General features: G+C 39.1%; 1 protein-coding gene across 1 annotated transcript in view; it reads left to right on the top strand.

Moving 5' to 3' along the window:
- Positions 1 to 20,837, top strand: part of STK17A (serine/threonine kinase 17a) — a 43,856-nt gene that overhangs the window by 10,915 nt on the left and 12,104 nt on the right. Inside the window, exons 2-3 of the mRNA XM_017515377.1 lie at positions 851 to 1,063; positions 15,944 to 16,088. Coding sequence (XP_017370866.1) covers positions 851 to 1,063; positions 15,944 to 16,088 — 358 coding nt within the window. The remainder of the gene's footprint in view (positions 1 to 850; positions 1,064 to 15,943; positions 16,089 to 20,837) is intronic.

Genomic DNA, 20,837 nt, shown 5'->3' with positions numbered 1-20,837 from the left:
TTTACCTGCTTATTAGTTTTATGACAAATAGTGATGTATCAAGATAACGCTTTGCTGTATCTGTCTTTATGGGAAAATGCAACATTTCTAGCTGATGCTGTAGTTAAAATGTTAGATGAGTGAGATCCTTACATTTAGAAAGTGATAGTGCTCTTTAGAGTCAATTAGCAGCAGTGAAATTCATCATATTAGGGATTCTGGTGACCAGTTTCTGTTAAAAGATCAAATGGCTTTTGTTCTTTTTTTTTTTTTTTTCTTGGAGACAGTCTCTCTCTGTCCCCCAGGCAGAAGTGCAGTGGCATGATCTCAGCTCACTGCAACCTCCACCTCCCAGGTTTAAGTAATTCCCATGCCTCAGCCTCCTGAGTGGCTGAGATTACAGGCATGCACTACCACACCTGGCTAATTTTTGTATTTTTAGTAGAGACGGGGTTTCACCATGTTGGCCAGGTTGGTCCGGAACTACTGACCTCACATGATCCACCCGCCTCAGCCTCCCAAAGTGCTAAGATTACAAAGGTGACCCACTGTGCCTGGGCTCAAATGGCTTTTTTAAAGACTTAAGTCATTTTATGTATAAATGTGCAAAAAATTAAGTTATGTGTAACTGCAAAAAATATGGACTTTAATATTTGTTTTTATTTAGAAAGTGAATTTTGCAAATTTACACATTTTTATATGATAAATCTACAAATCTAGAGATGTCGCCTATATAAATTTCTAAGTGATATTTCTACTTTTGTGATTGTATATGAGCTAAATTTAAATACCCACCAATGGGTATTTGGAAATTTAAATCTGCCATCTCTGGAAAGTTGTCAACTTTAACAGTGAATGTTTTTAATTCTAGGGGGAAATTTGCAGTGGTGAGAAAATGTATAAAGAAAGATTCGGGGAAAGAATTTGCTGCAAAGTTCATGAGAAAAAGAAGAAAAGGCCAAGATTGTCGGATGGAAATAATTCATGAGATTGCTGTACTTGAACTAGCACAGGACAATCCTTGGGTCATTAATTTACATGAAGTTTATGAGACTCCGTCAGAAATGATCTTAGTTCTGGAATAGTAAGTATTGTCTTTCTTAGATTAAGTTTGTTTGTTCGTCTACACTTCCTTTACGGGATGCCACTCATCTGTGATAATATTGCCAGGCCTGGTTCTCTGGAAATCTCAGAATTTTCTAGATCATCTTCAAGTGTTCCTCTTATTAATTTTACATGTTCCAAATTTGCAAGGATGCATGTCTATTAGCTTTTATATTTTCATTCTTTAATGAAATTCTCAATAGGACATAAAGTTATCTTATGATTTTATTAGAAACATTCTTAACAAAGTAATACCAAACTAATATTAAAATAAAAGGCATTTTATAATCCTTACATGTTTTTATAGTCTGAGTTAATCTCCTTTCTTTTAGAAACAGTAGTCTTGATTCTTACTATGTTTTCAATTTAAATAGATACAGTATAGAAAACAGCTTTGAAAAATGAAGGACTGTTCTTTCTCCTTAAGAAGTCCTGGTTTCAGGCCAGACATGGTTGCTCACGTCTGTAATCCTAGCACTTTGGGAGGCCGAGGTGGGTGGATCACCTGAGGTCAGGAGTTCGAGACCAGCCTTGCCAACATGGTGAAAACCTGTCTCTACTAAAAATATAAAAAATTAGCCAGGCATGGTGGCATACACCTGTAATCTCAGCTCTTCTGGAAGCTGAGGCAGAAGCATCGCTTGAATCTGGGAGGCAGAGGTTGCCCTGAGCCAAGGTCATGCCATTGCACTCCAGCCCAGGCAACAAGAGCAAAACTCTGTCTCAAAAAAAAAGAAATCGTGGTTTCCGCTCTGCTTTTCCTACCAAAGGAGAAGATTGATAAATCTGAATACATTAAAAGCCTTAATATTCCCACCTATAATCCCAGCACTTCGGGAGGCCAAGACAGGAAGGATTACTTGAGCACAGGAGTTTGAGACCAGCCTGAGCAACATACCAAAACCCTTTATCTTTTAAAAAATAATTAAAAAGAAGAAAAAGTCTTGGTACATCAATAAATCCAAACAAAATGAAAAGACAATCTGGGAAAAATATCTCTAGTGTTTGTCTAGCCAAAGCGATTAAAGTTGCTTGAATATATAACCAGATCTTGCAAATGTACACAAACATATGAACCTCCCAGTTTAAAAAGGGTTTGAACCATAATCCCAAAAGGCGCAATCCCAAGTGTTGAAATCTCAAAAGATCAAAATCCCAAGGGTCTAAAATCTCAAAAATCGCAATCCCAAAAGATCAAAATCCTGAAAATATAATTATGGAAAAAATAATTCTAAAAAATTATCTAAAAGACATTTATTTGGCCAGGTGCAGTGGCTCATGCCTGTGGTCCCAACACTTTGTTGTTGTTATTATTTTGAGATAGAGTGTTGCTCTTGTTGCCCAGGCTGGAGTGCAATGGCACAATCTCAGCTCACTGCAACCTCCACCTCCTGGGTTCAAGTGACTCTTGCCTCAGCCTCCCGAGTATCTGGGATTACAGGCATCCACCTCCATGCCTGGCTAATTTTTTGTATTTTTTATTACAGACAGGATTTCACTATGTTGGTCAGGCTGGTTTCAAACTCCTGACTTCAGATGATCCAACTGCCTCAGCCTCCCAAAATGCTGGGATTACAGGTGTAAGCCACTGAGGCTGGCCAAATCCCAGCACTTTGGGAAGCTGAAGCGGGAGGATTGCTTGAGTCCAGGAGTTGGAGACCACCTTGGGCCACATAGCAAAACCCTATCTCTACAAAAAATACAAAAATTAGCTGAGCATGGTAGTGCATGCCTGTAATCCCAGCTACTTGGGAGGCTAAGGTGGAAGGATCACCTAACCCCAGGACATCAAGGCTGCAGTGAGCCAAGATAGCATCACTGCACTTCAGCCTGGGTGACAGAGTGAGATGCTGTCTCAAAAACCAAAAAGAAATTTATTTACATTTTGAACGGGGATTTATTTAGGAAACACAAAAATAACTATACTATAAATTGTCCAATTATATGTCAATTAAAAATAAAATTGTAATGCATGACATTTCATAGGCCACTTTACATGCTAAAACAGGCAGTAATAACATGTGTTTTTACAAGCATAACACTCAGATATACTAACATCACACAAATAACAGTAACAGTTATGAGCAGATAAGCCATATTCATAAAAGAAATAGGTCAAAAAGTGAAATATATAAACCTATACCCCCATAGTTGGTAATTCTGTACACCTAGATTGATAAATATGGTCATTTGAAATGTCTTGACAAGATTGATCAAAGACCTCAATGAGTCATCACCACATATGCAGTTTCCCAAAGAGCAAAGATCTCAAGAAATTTTGTTTCACAAATGCAGATGTACAAAAAGGACACCTCTTCATTTATTAAGAAAGTTTCAATGTTTTTGTTGTTGTTTTGTTGTTTTTGAGAGGGAGTCTCCCTCTGTTACCCAGGCTGGAGAGCAGTGCTGTGATCTCGGCTCACTGCAGCCTTCACCTCCTAGTTCAAGCAATTCTCCTGCCTCAGCCTCCTGAGTAGCTGGGATTACAGGCACGCACCACCACACCCAGCTAATTTTTTTGTATTTTTAGTAGAGATGGGATTTCACCATGTTGGCCAGGCTGGTCTTGAGCTCCTGACCTCAGGTGATCCACCCACCTCAGGTGATCCCAAAGTGCTGAGATTACAGGCATGAGCCACCAAGCCCATCCTCAATGTTTTCACGTACACACAATCAACATTGTGATAATGTATTTTCTTGGAGTCAAATTTGCAAAATATTCATAAAATGAATTAGAACTCTCCAAGTTTTCATCCAATTCATACCTCCAGTAATGAAAATAATGTGAAGATGAAATGCATAGCATAGTGAATTGGTGCTATATGTGAAGGGGCAGAAGTTGTACAGGATTGAATAATTTGTCAGGGGAGATTTTTTACATTTTTCACCTGCGTTTTCACTTCTATAACCTTTGAAACACCTGCTGCACTTGTATTTGGAGAGTGATTGTGATGTACAAATTTTATAAGTGTGTGTTGTTCACTTGAAAGCCTCGTTATTGCTAAGCATTGCAATTATTTTCTGCTTTCAAAGCACCAATAATAATTAGCTTTTAAACCACTAGGTAGCCTTGTATGCTTAACTTAATCACAGCCTTTTTGGAAGGAACAATTTCACAGATCTCTTCCATCGTATTCTAAGGAATATAGTGAGAAGGAATGATATGGGGCTTCCCCAGTACCAAATATTTATTATTTATTAGTCAGGCTTCTCCAGAGAGACAGAACCAATAAGACATGTGTATATATATGAGAAGGGATTTATTAGGAAAACTGGCTCCTGTGCTAATGGTGACTGAGAAGTTCCACAACAGGCCTGTGAGCTGGATACCTTGAGATGCTGGTAACATGGCTCAGTCCAAGTGCAAAGGCCTCAGAACCAGGGAAACCAATGTTTAACTTTCAATGCAAGGCCAAAAGCCTCAGAACCCCAGGGAATGGGAGTGTATGGAGTAGGGGTGGTCTGGTATAAGTCCTGGCATTTAAAGGCTGAAGTTCTGATGTCCACGGCAGCAAGAGAAAAATAGTTCCCAGCTCTCAGAGACCGGCTTGCCTTCTGTATTTCTTCTCTCTGATCAGATGGTGCCTGCCAACACGGAAGGCAGATCTTTCCTACCTAGTCCATTTGGACTCACACACTAATCTCTGGAAACACCCTCACGGACACTCCCAAAATAATAATTTACTAAATTTCTATGTATTCCTTAATCCAGTCAAGTCAACAACTGAAATTAAGACCATAAATCCACCCCTTGTCAGTTTGGCACCCATAATGCATCTCCTTTAAACTGTACTTAATTTCCAAATAAAGACAGTAATAGTTCCACCTAATGTGATGCACCTACCATGATGCACCTAGTCTGCATCAACTGAAAACACACTGGAAATCCCTGCCCCAGAATTCAGCTTTCAGGATTTCAACATTCAAGATTTTAATTGTTCAAGATTGTGATTTGGGGATTTTAGACTTTAGGGATTTTTTTTATCTTTCAGGATTTTAATGTTTTGGAATTTTGACATTCTGGATCATGGCATCTGAGATTGTGTGTTTCAGGATTATGATCAGCTCTGATTTTAAAAAATGAACAAATGATATGAAGAGAAATTTTTACAGACACGCATGAATGTAAATTGCCTATATACACATGAAAAATATTTTTTATAATGTAAATTTTAAAATAAGTTCTGAATTTCCCCCATCATATTGGCAATGCTTTTAAACAAAAGTGATATTCATTGATTGAGTCATTTTAGTATAACTTTTCTGGAGGACAGTCTGAAGTATGTATCAAAAGCCTTAAAAAATACTTTTTAACTCAGCAATTTTACTTAAAAATTTTTTTTATGGTACATAATGGGGTTTCACTACATTTACCAGGCTTGTCTCAAACTCCTGGCTTCAAGCAATCCTCCTGCCTCAGCCTCCCAAAATGCTGGGACTATAAGCATGAACCACCACACATGGCTTAATTTTACTTTTATTAATTTTTTCACAAGGAAATATTAGGCAGTTTTGCAAAGCTGTGTTACCAAAATGTTCCTTATGGTATTCTCTATGTAGCAAAAAGGTAGAAATAATCAAAATGTTTGTTAGAAAATGGTTTCCTTAATAAGTGATAATATCACAAAGTAGATTACTGGGCAGTCATTAAAAAGCTAAGCTAACTGTAAATATCTCAAAGATTTAAAATATTAAGTTTAAAAAAGCATGTTACAAAATAATGTGTATGGCATTATGTTGTTTTTATTTAAAAGTGTATAGAGGGTGAAGTCTGGATGGCTAAAATATTAAGCATGTTACTCTTGATAGTGTAATTCAAAAACATTGTGTTCATATATTTTAATTCAATAATTTTGTTTGTAGGAATCCCTTCTAAATAAATAAGAACACGAGAAGCACAAAATTGTCCATCACAATCTATTTTAAATTTATGATAGTAGAAATATCCAAAAATGGCAGAATGGTTAAAAGTTTTTTTAAAAAATAAATTTAGGAATCTCATATAGAAGCCTGCTGCTTACCAAGGTTTTTGTTTTTGTTTTTTTCCTGTTTATTTCAGAAAGGATCAAGGTAGAATTGGAAATTGATCCAGAAAAAAACATCTGAAATATTATTCTCTTTCCAAAATCTCCTTCTCATTCTTGCAAAATCTGCTCTTCAGCCTTTCATCCTCAGACCCTTCTCAGTTCTTCCAGTCTTTTGGCCAGCTCCTGACTTTTTTCGTCCTTTTTCTTTCCATCTCCTCTTTGGTAGTTAATTGAACTCCTCTTACCAGCACCTCACGTTATTTCCGTCTTCCTCTTGGTCATCTTCTGCAACTCATTTGCCCATTTGAAACCCAGAATGCCTGCTGTGTGTCCCTCCTGTGCTCTCACCATTCTTGGAAGGACTTGGATCATTTTTCATCTACTTAGTACAAATGTAAGAGATTCATCCTCAGCTGGGCTCATGGTATAGCTTGGCAAACCTGTACCTAATCTCTTATCATGTCCTTTTAACACCCCTACTCCCTGAGCTAATCAGTATCTTTACCACACTTACTGTGTCACCTGCTTCCCACCTTTCATGAGATACCTAGTCTTTTCTCCCCCATATGGAGAAATCAAAGCCATCCCTCCCTCTTCAAGCATCACACTCCTCAAGCATCCCTCCCCTCTTCCTCTAATATCAGTCTTTGTTTTCATGCTCTTCCCTGCTGTTCGATGGAAGAGTTTCAGCTAATCATTTCCAAGGCTAAAACCCTTATCTAAGTTCTTTAATTCTCATCCTTCCTCTTCTAGGAGGAAGTTATGTAACCTCTTCTAGAGTTTTAGTCCTTCCTCCTGTGGTGGTTCTTTTCCCTTTGTCTTCTAATATTTCAGTCTCTTCTGTGCTAAAATTCCTTCCTCGGCTTTGACTCTTATGTCTTACCTTTCTCTTTACTGCTATACTTTTTAATAGAATAGCCTGAATTTATAGCATTCCTCACCTTCCAATCAGTTTTGTTCTACTTCATTGATCCATTCATCTGTTCATGAGCCAATACTCCATTCACTTTTTAATCTAATGATATCTGCTCTTTTAATACTTTCATGAGGTCACCAGTCCTGTGTGCCAAAATCAGCCTCCTTATTTTAGTATTCATTCTAGTTCTTACTCTTTTTAAACACTTGACATTATCCCTTCTTTCTTGAAATTATGTTCTTCTTGACTTTCACAGCCTATTTCTAAAAATCTCCTTCTCCTCTCAGAGCCTTTTATCCTTTTCTACTATATAAAATTTTTTTTTTGGGGGGGGGAGAAAAAAAGGAAGAGAAAGAAAAAAAAAGAGAAAGAAAAAAAGAATGAAAGAGAGAAAGAAAAAGGAAGAGAAACAGGGAGAGAGAACAGGAGTCTTTGTTTTATTGCCCAGGCTAGAATGCAGTCTAAAATGGGAATTGAAAACCTCTTTTATGCCAGTTAATTGTGCTTAACAATGGAGACAGGAAGGAATAAGGGAGGAAAATAACAAACAAGCAGCCAACCAATATTTCATTTAAACCTGTGAAATGCTATACAATTACTGAGGAGTGATTTACTTCCAATTATGTAGTCACTTTTAGAGTAGGTGTGATGTGGTACTGATAAGAATGTATGTTTTGTGGATTTGGGGTGGAGAGTTCTATAAATGTTTATTAAGTTTACTCGTTCTAGGTCTGAGTTCAAGTCCTGGATATCCTTGTTAATTTTCTGTTTTGTTGATCTGTCTAATATTGGCAATGTGATGTTAAAGTCTCCCACTATTATTGTGTGGGAGTCTAAGTCTCTTTATAAGTCATTAAGAACTTGCCTTATGTATCTGGGTGCTCCTGTATTGGGTACATATATGTTTAGGATCCTTAGCTCTTCTTGTTGCATTGATCCTTTTACCATTATGTAATGTCCTTCTTTGACTCTTTTGACCTTTGTTGCTTTAAAGTCTATTTTATTAGAGGCGAGAATTGCAACTCCTGCTTTTTATTTATTTATTTATTTATTTTTCCTCTCCATTTGGTTGGTAAATCTTCCTCCATCCCTTTGTTTTGAGTCTTTGTGTATCCTTGAATGTGAGACGGGTCTGGATGCAGCGTACCAATGGGTCTTGGCTTTTTATCCAATTTGCATATCTGTGTCTTTTGATTGGGGCATTTAGTCGATTTAAATTTAGGATTAATAATAATATATATGAGTTTAATACTGCCATTTGATGCTAGCTGGCTGTTTTGCCCATTAGTTGATGTAGATTCTTCATTATATTGATGCTTTTTACCTTTTGGTATATTTTTGGAATGGCTGATACTGGTTGTTCCTTTCTATGTGTAGTGCTTCTTTCAGAAGCTCTTGTAAAGCAGGCCTGGTGGTGATGAAATCTCTGAGTACTTGCTTGTTCAAAAAAGATTTTATTTTCCTCCACTTATGAAGCTTAGTTTGGCTGGATATGAAATTCTGGGTTGAAAGTCCTTTTCTTTAAGGATGTTGAATATTGGCCCCCCACTCTCGTCTGGCTTGTAGGGCTTCTGCTGAGAGATCTGCTGTGAGTCTGATAGGCTTCCCTTTGTGGGTAACCTGACCTTTCTCTCTGGCTGCCCTTAGTATTTTCTCCTTCATTTCAACTCTGGTGAATCTGGCAATTATGTGCCTCGGGGTTGCTGCTCTTGAGGAATATCTTTGTGGTGTTCTCTGTATTACCTGGAGTTGAATATTGTCCTGCCTTGGTAGGTTGGGAAAGTTTTCCTGAATAATATCCTGAAGAATATTTTCCAACTTGGATTGATTCTCTTCGTCACATTCAGGTACACCTGTCAAACATAGATTAGGTCTTTTCACATAGTCCCGTATTTGTTGGAGACTTTGCTCATTCCTTTTTACCCTTTTTTCTCTGATCTTGTCTTCTCGTTTTATTTCATTGAGTTGGTCTTTAACCTCTGATGTCCTTTCTTCTGCTCGATCAATTCGACTGTTAAAACTTGTGCATACTTCCCAAAGTTCTCTTATTGTGTTTTTCAGCTCCATTAATTCACTTATATTCCTCTCTAAATTGTCTATTCTCATTAGCATTTCATCAACCTTTTTTCAAGGTTCTCAGTTTCTTTGCATTGGGTTAGAACATATTAGCTCACAGAAGTTTCTTACTGTCCACCTTCTGAAGCCTGATTCTGACAATTCATCACACTCATTCTCCATCAGGCCTTGTTCCCTTGCTGATGAGGAGCTGCGATCCCCTGAAGAAGGAGAGGCATTCTGGTTTCGGATATTTTCAGCCTTTTTGCGCTGGTTTCTTCCTATCTTTGTGGATTTATCCACCTGTCATCTCTGTAATTGCTGACTTTCAGATTGGGTCTCTGAGTGGACATCCAGCTTGTTGGTAGTGATGTTATTTCTGTTTCTTTATTTTCCTTTGGTGGACGCCCCTCCCCCACAGAGCTGGACCTTCCTGGGTTCAGCTGTGCTTGCTGTGAAACTCAGCCCTCAGCATTTCCAATTGCTGTTTTTTTGTGGGGGTGGGACCAGCCGAGCCTGATCACCCGGCTCCCTGCCTCAGAGCCCCCATTTTTTCTTTTCCTGATTGAACGGTTGATTCTTGCCCAGGTGCCCCATTCGCCCACCGAAAAGGTGCCAGGATCTATGCAATTTCCCATGCGGCGACCGCTCTGGCTGAAACAGCGGTGCTGAGATTCGTGGTGCTTTTCTGCCCGGGAATCTCATGGTCTGGCTCCCGGCTTCAGTCCCCCTTTCAACCAGCTGAATGGGCAACTCTGCCTTTCCAGAGCTCCAAACGCCAACTAAAAGGGCACCCAGTCCCGCATACTCCGCCCTGAGAACCGTGGCGCTGGGGCGCCAGCAAAACGGTGGCGCCGGCGAAAAGAGTCTCGCTGGTGACCTGTGGGGCTCCTCCGCTGGGAATCTCCTGGTCCGTCGGCAACAAAAATTCGTCTGGAATTCTGGCGTCCACTTGCTCCCTGCCCCTTCACTGGGAGCTGCAATCCAGAGCTGCTGCTAGTCGGCCATCTTGGATCTCTCTCTCTCTGCTATGTAAATTTAAGCGTTTCCCACAGTTCTATCAGTGTTGCTGGTATCATACATTTATGTTTGATATATTTACCCTGGATGATAACAATCTATTTTCGTGGCTTCAGCTGTCATTTACATGCTGATTATTTCCAAATCTTTGTTTCTAAACTCAGCTCCTTTCTTAAGCTCCAGCTGCTTGTTGCATATACCTGTGTCCAACTGCAGATCAGTATCAGTATTCCTGCACTGCCCTTTAAAGGCCTGTTTTTCTTTTGTTTATCATCCCCATCTGTTTCATTGCTCAAGCTCAAAACCTTGAAGTTATCCTTAATTCCTTTATCCTCTTTAACCCTCATGTGAGGTATAATGAATTACCAAGTCTTCCACTTAAACCTCTCCAGTAGCTTCTCATCAGATCACCCTGGCTTCAGTTCTGGGAAATCCCTCCTGCTACCATTACACAGGTAACAAAAACATAGATTTGGTGATATTATTCCCTTGCTTAGAAACTTTTGGTGGCTTCTGTTCTTTGATGATCAGGTTTTTTAAGAACAAAAATCAGTATGATTTGGCCAAAAATTTTTATGTTCTACTTTTAGTTTGAAGAGGAAGTCTTAGAGATATACTCTGGTTACTAAGATATCAAAATTTGTAGCCACATCAATAGATTGTTGTTATGGAAACAGGCAGGTTATGATCACTGCATCAGTTAGTCATTCTTGAAGCACCTGCCATGTGCACTAGATACTAATAGGTGCTGACAATATAAAAAGTAAAAAAAAATAATAGCCCCTTATCTCCACGTGCTAAAAGTCTAGCAAAGGAAATAGATATGGAGGTTGAGCATTCTTAACCTGGATATCTGAAATGTCCCAAAGTATGAAACTTTGAACACTAAGTGATGCCACAGTAGAAAATTCCACATCTGACCTCATGTATTGTCCCAGAAAGATGTTGACCAGAGCTGATGAGATCACCTCTACAGGAATTAAGGATGCTAAGGACAGAATAACGATGTTGGGGCTGTGCTAATGCAGCAGGTGTGTGTAAGTGTAAACTTGCTGTGATCCCACATGGTGGCTGAGATAGTGACACCTTTGTTTTCTGATGGTTCAGTGTACACAAACTTATTTCATGCACAAAATTATTTAAAATACTGGATAAAATTACCTTCAGGCTACATATGTAAGTTGCATATGAAAAATAAATAAATTGTGTGTTATACTTGGGTCCCCTCCCCCAATATAGCTCATTATGTATATGCTAATATTTAAAAATGTGAAATCCCAAACACTTCTGGTTACAAACATTTAAAGAGAAGGGATATTCAGCCTATAAATGACTGCAGCAATGTTGATGATTTACTAGGAATTCTTATTAGTTGTGTGAACTAGAGTATAATAGTCAAAATGTATTAAACATTTACTGTGTGCCAGGCACTATGCTAAGTCTTCCAGCTTTATATATATTATTTATATGCTTTATATACACTGTTTATAAATTTTAGAACACAATTTTATATAAGAAAAAACTCGATGGCCGGGCGCGGTGGCTCAAGCCTGTAATCCCAGCACTTTGGGAGGCCGAGGCAGGTGGATCACGAGGTCAAGAGATCGAGACCATCCTGGTCAACATGGTGAAACCCCGTCTCTACTAAAAATACAAAAAATTAGCTGGGCATGGTGGTGCGTGCCTGTAATCCCAGCTACTCAGGAGGCTGAGGCAGGAGAATTGCCTGAACCCAGGAGGTGGAGATTGCGGTGAGCCAAGATCGTGCCATTGCACTCCAGCCTGGGTAACAAGAGCGAAACTCCGTCCCCAAAAAAAAAAAAAAAAAAAAAAACTCAGGGGAAAAAAAAAAAAAAAACCTCAGGTTGTGCTATATTACAAATAGCAGAGCCAGAATTTAGTCCAGGAGTGTGTGATTCCAAAGCTTCTGCTTTTATCCATATGCTGTGCTCCTTTACTTTTCCTGGCAGGTTAAGGAGTGCTTCCTGGAGGAGGAGGCATTTAGTGGTATATATTAGCCCATCATTGCCCTACTCTGAATTTTTTGGGTTGTTTTGCCCTCATCCTGTGCTCTTCTCTCTTCTATTCTACCTTGTCTCCTGCTCCTAGTCCTTTTCTACTTCACCCTACATTCTCAGCACACTTCTTTTTTGTCAGTCCATTGTCGTCTTCCCTACATTATTTACAACAAGAAGTCTGTGATCATTCTTACCTTGGTTCACCTATAAATGTGCTTTTTAAAAGATTTTTCTCTTTCTCACTGGCTTTTAGCAGTTTGAGTGTGGTGCCTTGGTTTTATTTGTATTTATCCTGCTTGGAGTTCATTGAGCTCCTTAAATCTTTTTCTTTATAGTTTTTATCAGATTTGGAGATTTTCAGCCATTATGTTTCTAATACAGTGTATTAAATGGCTTGATGCTATCCTATAGGTCCCTGGGGTCCTATTTGTTTTGTTCAGTCTTTTTTCCCTCCCTCCCTCTCTCTGTGCTTCACATAGACAGCTTATTTTGCTGTGTCTTAAAATTCACTGATTCTTCTGCAGTGTCTGATCTGCTATAAAGACTATCCAATGGGTTTTTCGTTTCAGGTACTGTATTTTTCACCTGTGAAAGTTCCTTTTGGTTCTTTTCATAACCTCCATCTCTTACATGATTATGTTCATGTTTTAGTTTAAATCATTGAGCATCCCTTATAATGCCTGTTTTAAGGTCCTTATCTGCCAATTCCATCATCTCTGTCATTTCTGGGTCTGCTTTTATTATTTTTCCTGTTGGTTATGCATTGTAATTTGTGGCATTTTCAGTTATCTAGAAATTTTTGGTAAAATGACATATATTTGGAATGTTGCAGGATTGAGAAGATTTTATTCCATTAAAGAATGATGGCGTTTGTTTTGGCAGTCATTTAAATTACTTGTAGATCATCTTGGTTAGGACAGACCTAGAACTAGGTTAGCCTTGATACAAAGGATGGCCCTCCCAAAGGGATCTGTTCATTGCCCCAGTGTTTAGAGTGGTTTTTCTACTCCAGCTTGACAAAATTCAAATGTCTTACCTTGTTCTGTATGAACACTGGGAATTTCTCAGCCTTATAATTTCCGAGTTACTATTGAGTAGATCTCTCTGTGCAGCCCCCTCCTCTCTGTTATTCACTTGCCAATTCCAGCTGTCTTAGCCTTGCCAAACTCCCAGTCTGTCTTCTCAGCTTAGCAAGGCTGCTACATTCTGCCGCTGCTTGGGTTCCTCCCCTACCGTGTAACACTGTCCATAAATTGTTACCAAGTGGGAAGATTGGAGGGCTTACTTCTCACAGCTCATGGTCTTACACCTGTTGTGCTAATGCCTGAAGCAGTTGGTTCACATGCTTTAATTTTCTAGTTGTTTATAGCCAGAAGGCAAGTGCCATACCATTTGGTTGGATGGGGAAGTAGGCACTTGCCCTTTAATGAGTGTGCCATGTGTTTTTCACACAATGTGCCCTCACACGTGTGCTCCCTCTGCCTGGGATGTGCTATTACCATTTCATCTAGTGAACTCCTAGTAATCCTTCAAGGCTCAGAATAAATGCCATATTTCTAAGATTTTTTTCTACTTCCTTTCCAATTAATTGCTCAGTTGCCAAGTTATCAAGTCACTTAATATATAATTTCATGCATATATCAATGCATATGTATTTGTTATTTAAATATCTTTTATTTTTGTCTTCCCCACTAGTGCTTGAAGGACCAGACATACTTATTTGCAATTATCTTTCTATCTCTAGGACAGAGCATAAGGCCTAACATATTTGATGCTTTGTTGGATTTCAACAGTGAGAAAGTAAAGATCCAAACTGGGCCTCAAAGCCGGACAGAAATGGAAATGCTAGTTTAGATAGAAAAAAGTGTTTGGTGCCTGAGGCTGGGAGCTATGATACAGCTAAGGTGCGGGCAGCTAGGGAAACTGTTACTGTTAGCTTCTAAACATCAGTTATATGGCTCTGAATAATGTTGGTCAAAAGATAATCATCTCATAATTTTCCAAGGACCACTAGAAAGTTGAAATTTTTAAATTCTAAATGTTTTTTGTAAAAAAGTAGTTTTTGATAAAACTTTGTCAACAGTTTTTAAATTAATTTCCCAGTAAAATTTTTTGGTTAAAAAGTAATCTTGCTGTAAAGATAAACAAAGCAAAGCTATTGGAGGGCTTCTCTAATTTCTATGTGAAGGGAAGTATTTTGTGTAAAATAAGTAATATTATATTTTCTGTTACTAAAGAGATGCTTTTAACGTCTCAGATTGTTCTTTAGTGAGATCACGTTTAGTGATATTAGTTAATATGGTAATTAGTTAATGGGTAAAATCCAGTTAAACAGGGTTATATGATTATGTTGTACTGAGAGGAATGTAGTCTTTTTTTTTTTTTTGAGAGGAATGTCCTCTTAATGGTCACTCAATCTAGCTTTTCAATTTTCTTTTTTTCTTTTTTTTTTTTTTTGAGACGGAGTTTTCCTCTTGTTGCCCAGGCTGGAGTGCAATGGCATGATCTTGGCTCACCACAACCTCTGTCTCCCAAGTTCAAGTGATTCTCCTGCCTCAGCCTCCCGAGTAGCTGGGATTACAGGCATATACCACCACGCCCAGCTAATTTTATTTTTGTTTTTTTGTGGGTTTTTTTCTTAATTTTTTTTACTTCTCCATGGAGGCCTATAATTTTATATTTTTAATAGAGATGGGGTTTCTCCATGTTGGTCAGGCTGGTCTCCAACTCCCAACCACACGTGATCCACCTGCCTTGGCCTCCCAAAGTGCTGGGATTACAGGCATGAGCCACCATGCCCTGGCCTTTATTTTCTTACAATAGTCTGTATTTGAAATACGTCCTTGAACATTTTCATAAAACTGTAGTTAGCAGTATGTTTTGTGCTTATGTAAACTACTTAAATTGTTGAGAAAACCAAGAGGGAACCATTTGTTAAAGCAAGAATGGGGCCGGACACAGTGGCTCATGCCTGTAATCCCAGCACTTTGGGAGGCCAAGGTAGGGTGGATCATGAGGTCAGGAGATCGAGATTATCCTGGCCAACAGGGTAAAACCCCATCTCTACTAAAATACAAAAAAAAAAAAAAAATAGGTGTGGTAGCACATGCCTGTAATCCTGGCTACTCAGAAGGCTGGGGCAGGGGAATTGCTTAAACCCAGGATGCAGAGGTTGCAGTGAGCTGAGATTGGGCCATTGCACTCCAGCCTGGCAACAGAGCAAGACTCCATCTCAAAAAAAAAAAAAAGCAAGAATGGGTAACTTTATAGTGTAAAGCGACTAATGCTCTTAAAATTTAGGTAAAGAAATCCTTGTATTTATGTAAATTGATAGTCCTGGGCTGAAGGACTATGACAATAAACTGAGATTAAGATACTGTTTCAGCCAAAATGCAATTCTTTATTTCAATTGAGGAACACAGTTCTATTGCCAGCAAATTGTGGCCTATATGCACAGAGGGTTTAGTAAACCGTACATTATGTTGTGGTGCATCTCAAGCTGCTTGGGACTGAGTTGGCTCAGCTTATACTGTGTTTTGATTCAGGTTGTCAAATCCATGTTAACAATCATACAGGCTGGGTACAGTGGCTTAAACCTGTAATCCCAACACCTTGGGAGGCCAAGGTGGGAGAACTGCTAGATCACAGGAGTTTGAGAACAGCCTGGCTAACATAGTGAGGTCTCATCTCTATTTTTTAAAATAAAAATAAATTTTTTAAAAAGTATACAGTTACCGCCAGACTGTAATTAATTTACTCTGTAGTTTTAGTGTGTTTGCCATTTCTTATGAGTTATATACTACTTTAATTTTACCGTTCTCTAGTGCTGCTGGGGGTGAAATCTTTGACCAGTGTGTTGCAGACAGAGAAGAAGCCTTTAAAGAAAAAGATGTTCAAAGACTTATGCGACAGATTCTAGAAGGTGTTCACTTTTTACACACTCATGATGTAGTTCATCTTGATTTGAAGGTAAGATTCAAATTACTTTACAACTTTGAGATTGCTAAAGAATGACACTCAAGACATAAAATATTTAACAGCGATTTATTCAAACATGTATCACGTTTGTGCATTATTAGGTAACAAGGATATTAGAATTGAGTCTTTATTCCTATCCTCTAGCCAGTTAGTTTTATCAGGGAGATAATGTACACATGTGTACATGGGAGGAAAGATAATAATACAATGCCAGAAAAAGGAACTCAGAATATGATAAGACACAACTTGAGCTAGAAATTTTAAAAAGTTAGGATTTAGAGAAGTTGAGAAGAGTCAGAGAAAATTACCTCAAGAGCTAGGAATATTTGTGCTGCATTTGGGATAAAAATAAATGGAATCATTTCACTGGAATTGAGAGATCGATTAGGAGATATTAAAAGCTGGGGAAAGGCTGGATTCTAGGGGTTTCACATGTCATGAAGACATAGATGATTTTTGAGCCAGGAATATTCGAGAAGCAGTGTTTTGGAAAATAGGCAGCAGTAAATAAATCAGAGAAAGGGATTAGAGGCAGGTAGATTTCTAATTTAAAATTGTCAAAGGCAGAGAAGAGGAAGGAAAGAAAAAGAACAGTGTATCCGTTATGTTCCTTTCAAGTGATCAAGATGCCAGCTGAAACCAGGATAAGCAAAACAAGGAAATTTTAGTGGCAAACAAGTCCAGGGATAATTCTAGCTTCAGTTATGACAATATTCAGGGCTCAAAAACTGTTACTAGGGCCCAGCGCAGTGGCTTACGCCTGTAATCCTAGCACTTTGGGAGGCACTTCAGGAGTTCGAGACCAGCCTGCCCAACATGGTGAAACCCACCCAGTCTTTATTAAATCTACAAAAGTTAGCCAGGTGTGGTGGCACACACCTGTAATTCCAGCTACTTAGGAGGCCGAGGCAGGAGAATCGCTTGAATCCAGGAGGCAGAGGTTACAGTGAGCCAAAGATCACGCCATTGCACTCCAGCCTGGGCAATAGAGTGAGACACCATCTCAAAAAAACAAAACAACAGCAACAACAAAAAAAAAACTGTTGCTAGTTTTCCTCCAGCATTCAGCTCTGTCTTCTTTGAATGACAATAAGATGGTAATAAAGTAGATGCTGCTGTTCAGCCTCACAGCTACCCAGAGACTCAGCAGTAAAGTCAGTCTCTACTCACAACTCTTTCTAAAATTCTGAGATTCACTCTGATTACACCAGCGTAGACCAATCTGGAACTAATTAATTAAGAAGTGTGCTGGTGGGTGTAGGACTTTGACTTGCCACACCAGTGTCATCAGTGTCATAGGCTCCAACTCTGGGGGGAGAGGTATAACCCTTTCTGCCATCCCAACCTTTATGTGGACTGAGTGGGGAAAGGATGCAGGTGTCTTGGTAGGCAAGTTTAAGATCTGTTAATTTTCTAATGGTTACTTTCATATCAAGTCCAGGTGCAACTGTGGGAAAATGAAACAGTCCTCAAACAGAGAACATGCCACAGCAACCCTAGTTCCTATCGTTTATTCCAGTTACAAAAATGGCCTAAAAGGAAATAGGGTTAGGAAGGAAGGTAACCTGAGAAGCCCAAAGCCTCTGGATCCCCCTCCCTCCACCAAAAAAAACTTTCCCATCCTGAACTGCAGTGTCATCTCACACAATCATCAGCTGATCTACCTTGACCTCTGCTGTAGTATCCCCTCTAGCAGAAAGTAAATGCTTTATGGCAGTGGTTCTCTGACTCAGAATGAGTCAGAATCACCTGGAAGGGCTTGTTAAAACAAATTGCTAGGCCATGACCCTAAAGTTTCTGATTCAGGATAGGGCCAGGTGATGCTGACACTTCAGGCCAGGGGCCACTTTAAGAACTGCTATATGGCCAGGTGTGGTGGCTGATGCCTGTAATCCCAGCACTTTGGGAGGCCAATGCAGGCAGATCACTTGAGGTCAGGAGTTCAAGACCAGCCTGCGCAACATGGCGAAATCCCATCTTTACAAAAAAAGACAAAAAATTAGCCGGCATGGTGGTGCACGCCTATAGTCCCAACTACTCCAGAGGCTGAGGTGGGAGAATTGCTTGAACCCGGGAGATGGAGGTTGCAGTGAGCCGAGATAACACCATTGCACTCCAGCCTGGGCAACAGAACAAGACTTCGTCTCAGAAAAAAAAAAAATTGCTATATGGCACATTTCATAATGCCTTTGTTTATTTAGTCATACCATATAAATTCATATATGTATATATTTAATACTGTATAAATGCTGAACTTTTATTGCATGATGGCACACTCTCAGAAAGAGTGTATAGGCTTGGCACGGTGACTCATGCCTGTAATCCCAGCACTTTGGGAGGCCAAGGAGGGCGGATCACTTGTTCAGGAGTTTGAGACCAGCCTGGTCAATATGGTGAAACCCCATCTCTACTAAAAATACAAAAATTAACAGGTGCCTGTAATCCAGCTACTCAGAAGGCTGAGACAGGAGAATCACTTGAACCTGGGAGGTGACAGTTGCAGTCAGCCGAGATTGTGCCACTGCACTGCAGCCTGGGTGACAGAACGAGACTCTGTCTCAAAAAAAAGAATGGTGAACAGTGTGTGTAATCTGGAGGTTGACTTCTAAAGCAAACTTGTTAGTGTCCCATTTGAATTTAGGTGGAAGGGTAGTTTCTTTTTAAATACTAGTTTCCTACTAAAAAACTGAGTTTCCTACAGAAAAATACAGGGAGAAGAAAACATTGTGGAAGCTTTCTTGTTCTCTTTTGAAATATGCCAATGTAAATTCATTTTATACACATTTTTCTTTTCTCAAAGGTATTAATTTTTAATACCTTAATATCATGGCTAAAATGGACACTCAAGACCCAGTAGCCACATGGTACACAGTGGCATTTTTTGAAAGCGTGTGGACATGTGCGCACCCACATGTAGTCCCAGGGATGTTAATGCTGAGGTGATCTGATGCTAATGCTGAAGGTTACCTAGTTAAAACCTTTCATAGCTTGGATGGGGCTTTGCTTTTCTCCTTCAGTCTGTCATATGCATAAGAAGTTCAAAGATCCTTGCTGCAAGAAATTTCCTCCCTGCTTCGCTTGGGAACATTTACAAGAAAGAGATCACCTCTGCAGTCCAGACTTTCACTGGGCTGATACTTTAAGAAGCCTCAGTATTAGCCATGCAGAATAATTCCCAAAAGAAATGTTTATGCTATAGCTTCTTTCATGTTTGGTTTTACACTCTTAACTTTGCAAAACCATATATCTGTTTTATTTTTTAATTGTTTTACTAGTCTTATGATGGACTTCCAGGAACAGAACCCCAATTTAAATAGCATTGCACCTACAGGAAATGAGCTTTTCAGCTTATGAGAGTTCAACCTGTGACTATTCAAGAACTAATTAAGTAGCAAGTCAAACAGGTTGTCAACTCCATGTGTCATGGATCTTTGATGTTACTTGAGAACATCAGAGGTGACTATTAAGTTCTTGAATACCAAGTTTAAGTGTGTATTTGCACAAGGAAATTACATCCCTTTCTCCCCAGTACATTCAGTATCAATCACATTCCTTTCTCTCTAATACACTTGGTGTAGAATTCTTCCCAGATTTAGTAGAGGAGGCCTTGATGATGATGATGATGATGGGGCTTTGATGTTGGAAACTGGACTTTCCACCTTTCCTCAACCCAGAGGAACTAGAAGACAAAGTGGTCCAAAGGGTTCTCAGCCTTACTTCTGCCCTCATGCCCCTCCATGCGTAGTTAGACATGTCTCTGAGTCAACTATTGGAGGGAGAGGATAGAGGTGGGGTTGGTGTGGCAGCCATGCAGGTAGGAGTGATTTCTACCAAAAGGTCATTTCCGGTTGCCTCTGTGAGTCTGGACGAAGCGAGTCTGCTATCCTCTGCCTTCAACAGTGTGTGCTTGTAATGTTGGCTCTTGGTCTCTAGAAGAGCTTGAAAAACTAGACTATTTTTTTAAAAATTATTTTCCCACATTGCTTCAAAGCTCAATATATTATGTTTTCATTCTCTGAAAATTGATAATCCCAATATATATGGTAATTTGAATTATTAGGCTATTTAGTCTCCATGCTGGTTAAAATGGGAAATTCCTGTCCCAGTGACAGAAGTTAGTTGGAAGGTAAAATAACTATTATAGTTACTTCTATTAAGGATATAATTGACGCTATGGGAAATACACTGTTTGGCTTCAGTGCAGAGCCTGAATGATCAGTTTGTCAAAAGACTGATTCATTGAAGACTCTCAGCCAAATATCTTAAATTGAACTGGGAAAATTCTTGGGGTGGGGGAGGAGGTAGCAGATGCAGATGTAGGAGTCCATAAAAGTATGAGTCCATAAATCCACAAAAATAGAAAAGACAAACCATGATTAAGAGAAAGCCCATTCATTTAATATATAAAATGTTGCAGGAATTGCAAATCTGAGAAACAACTCTAGCAAAGTCAGAACAAAACCAACTAAAAGTTCCAAAACAATCTCAAGAATTTGGTGAATTAGTCATTCAGCAGAGTGGCCTAGTTTTACTCCAGTCAGAAGGAGGGAGGACTGACCAAAAATAGCACAAAGAAATCTGGTCTTAAAATCCAATGCTCTTTTTTTCTTCAAATGCTGTTGTACTGATTCAGTATTTTAGCAGTGTCAGTACAGTCAGACCTCTGCATCCATGGATTCAACCAACCACAGGTCGCAAATATTCAAGGGAAAAAAAAATTCCACAAAGTTCCAAAATGCT

This window comes from Cebus imitator, unplaced genomic scaffold (genome assembly GCF_001604975.1).
Source record: "Cebus imitator isolate Cc_AM_T3 unplaced genomic scaffold, Cebus_imitator-1.0 Scaffold548, whole genome shotgun sequence".
In the NCBI taxonomy this organism is placed as follows: domain Eukaryota; kingdom Metazoa; phylum Chordata; class Mammalia; order Primates; family Cebidae; genus Cebus; species Cebus imitator.
The sequence above is the reverse complement of the archived record's forward strand: the minus strand, read 5'-3'. Positions and strand labels throughout refer to the sequence as shown.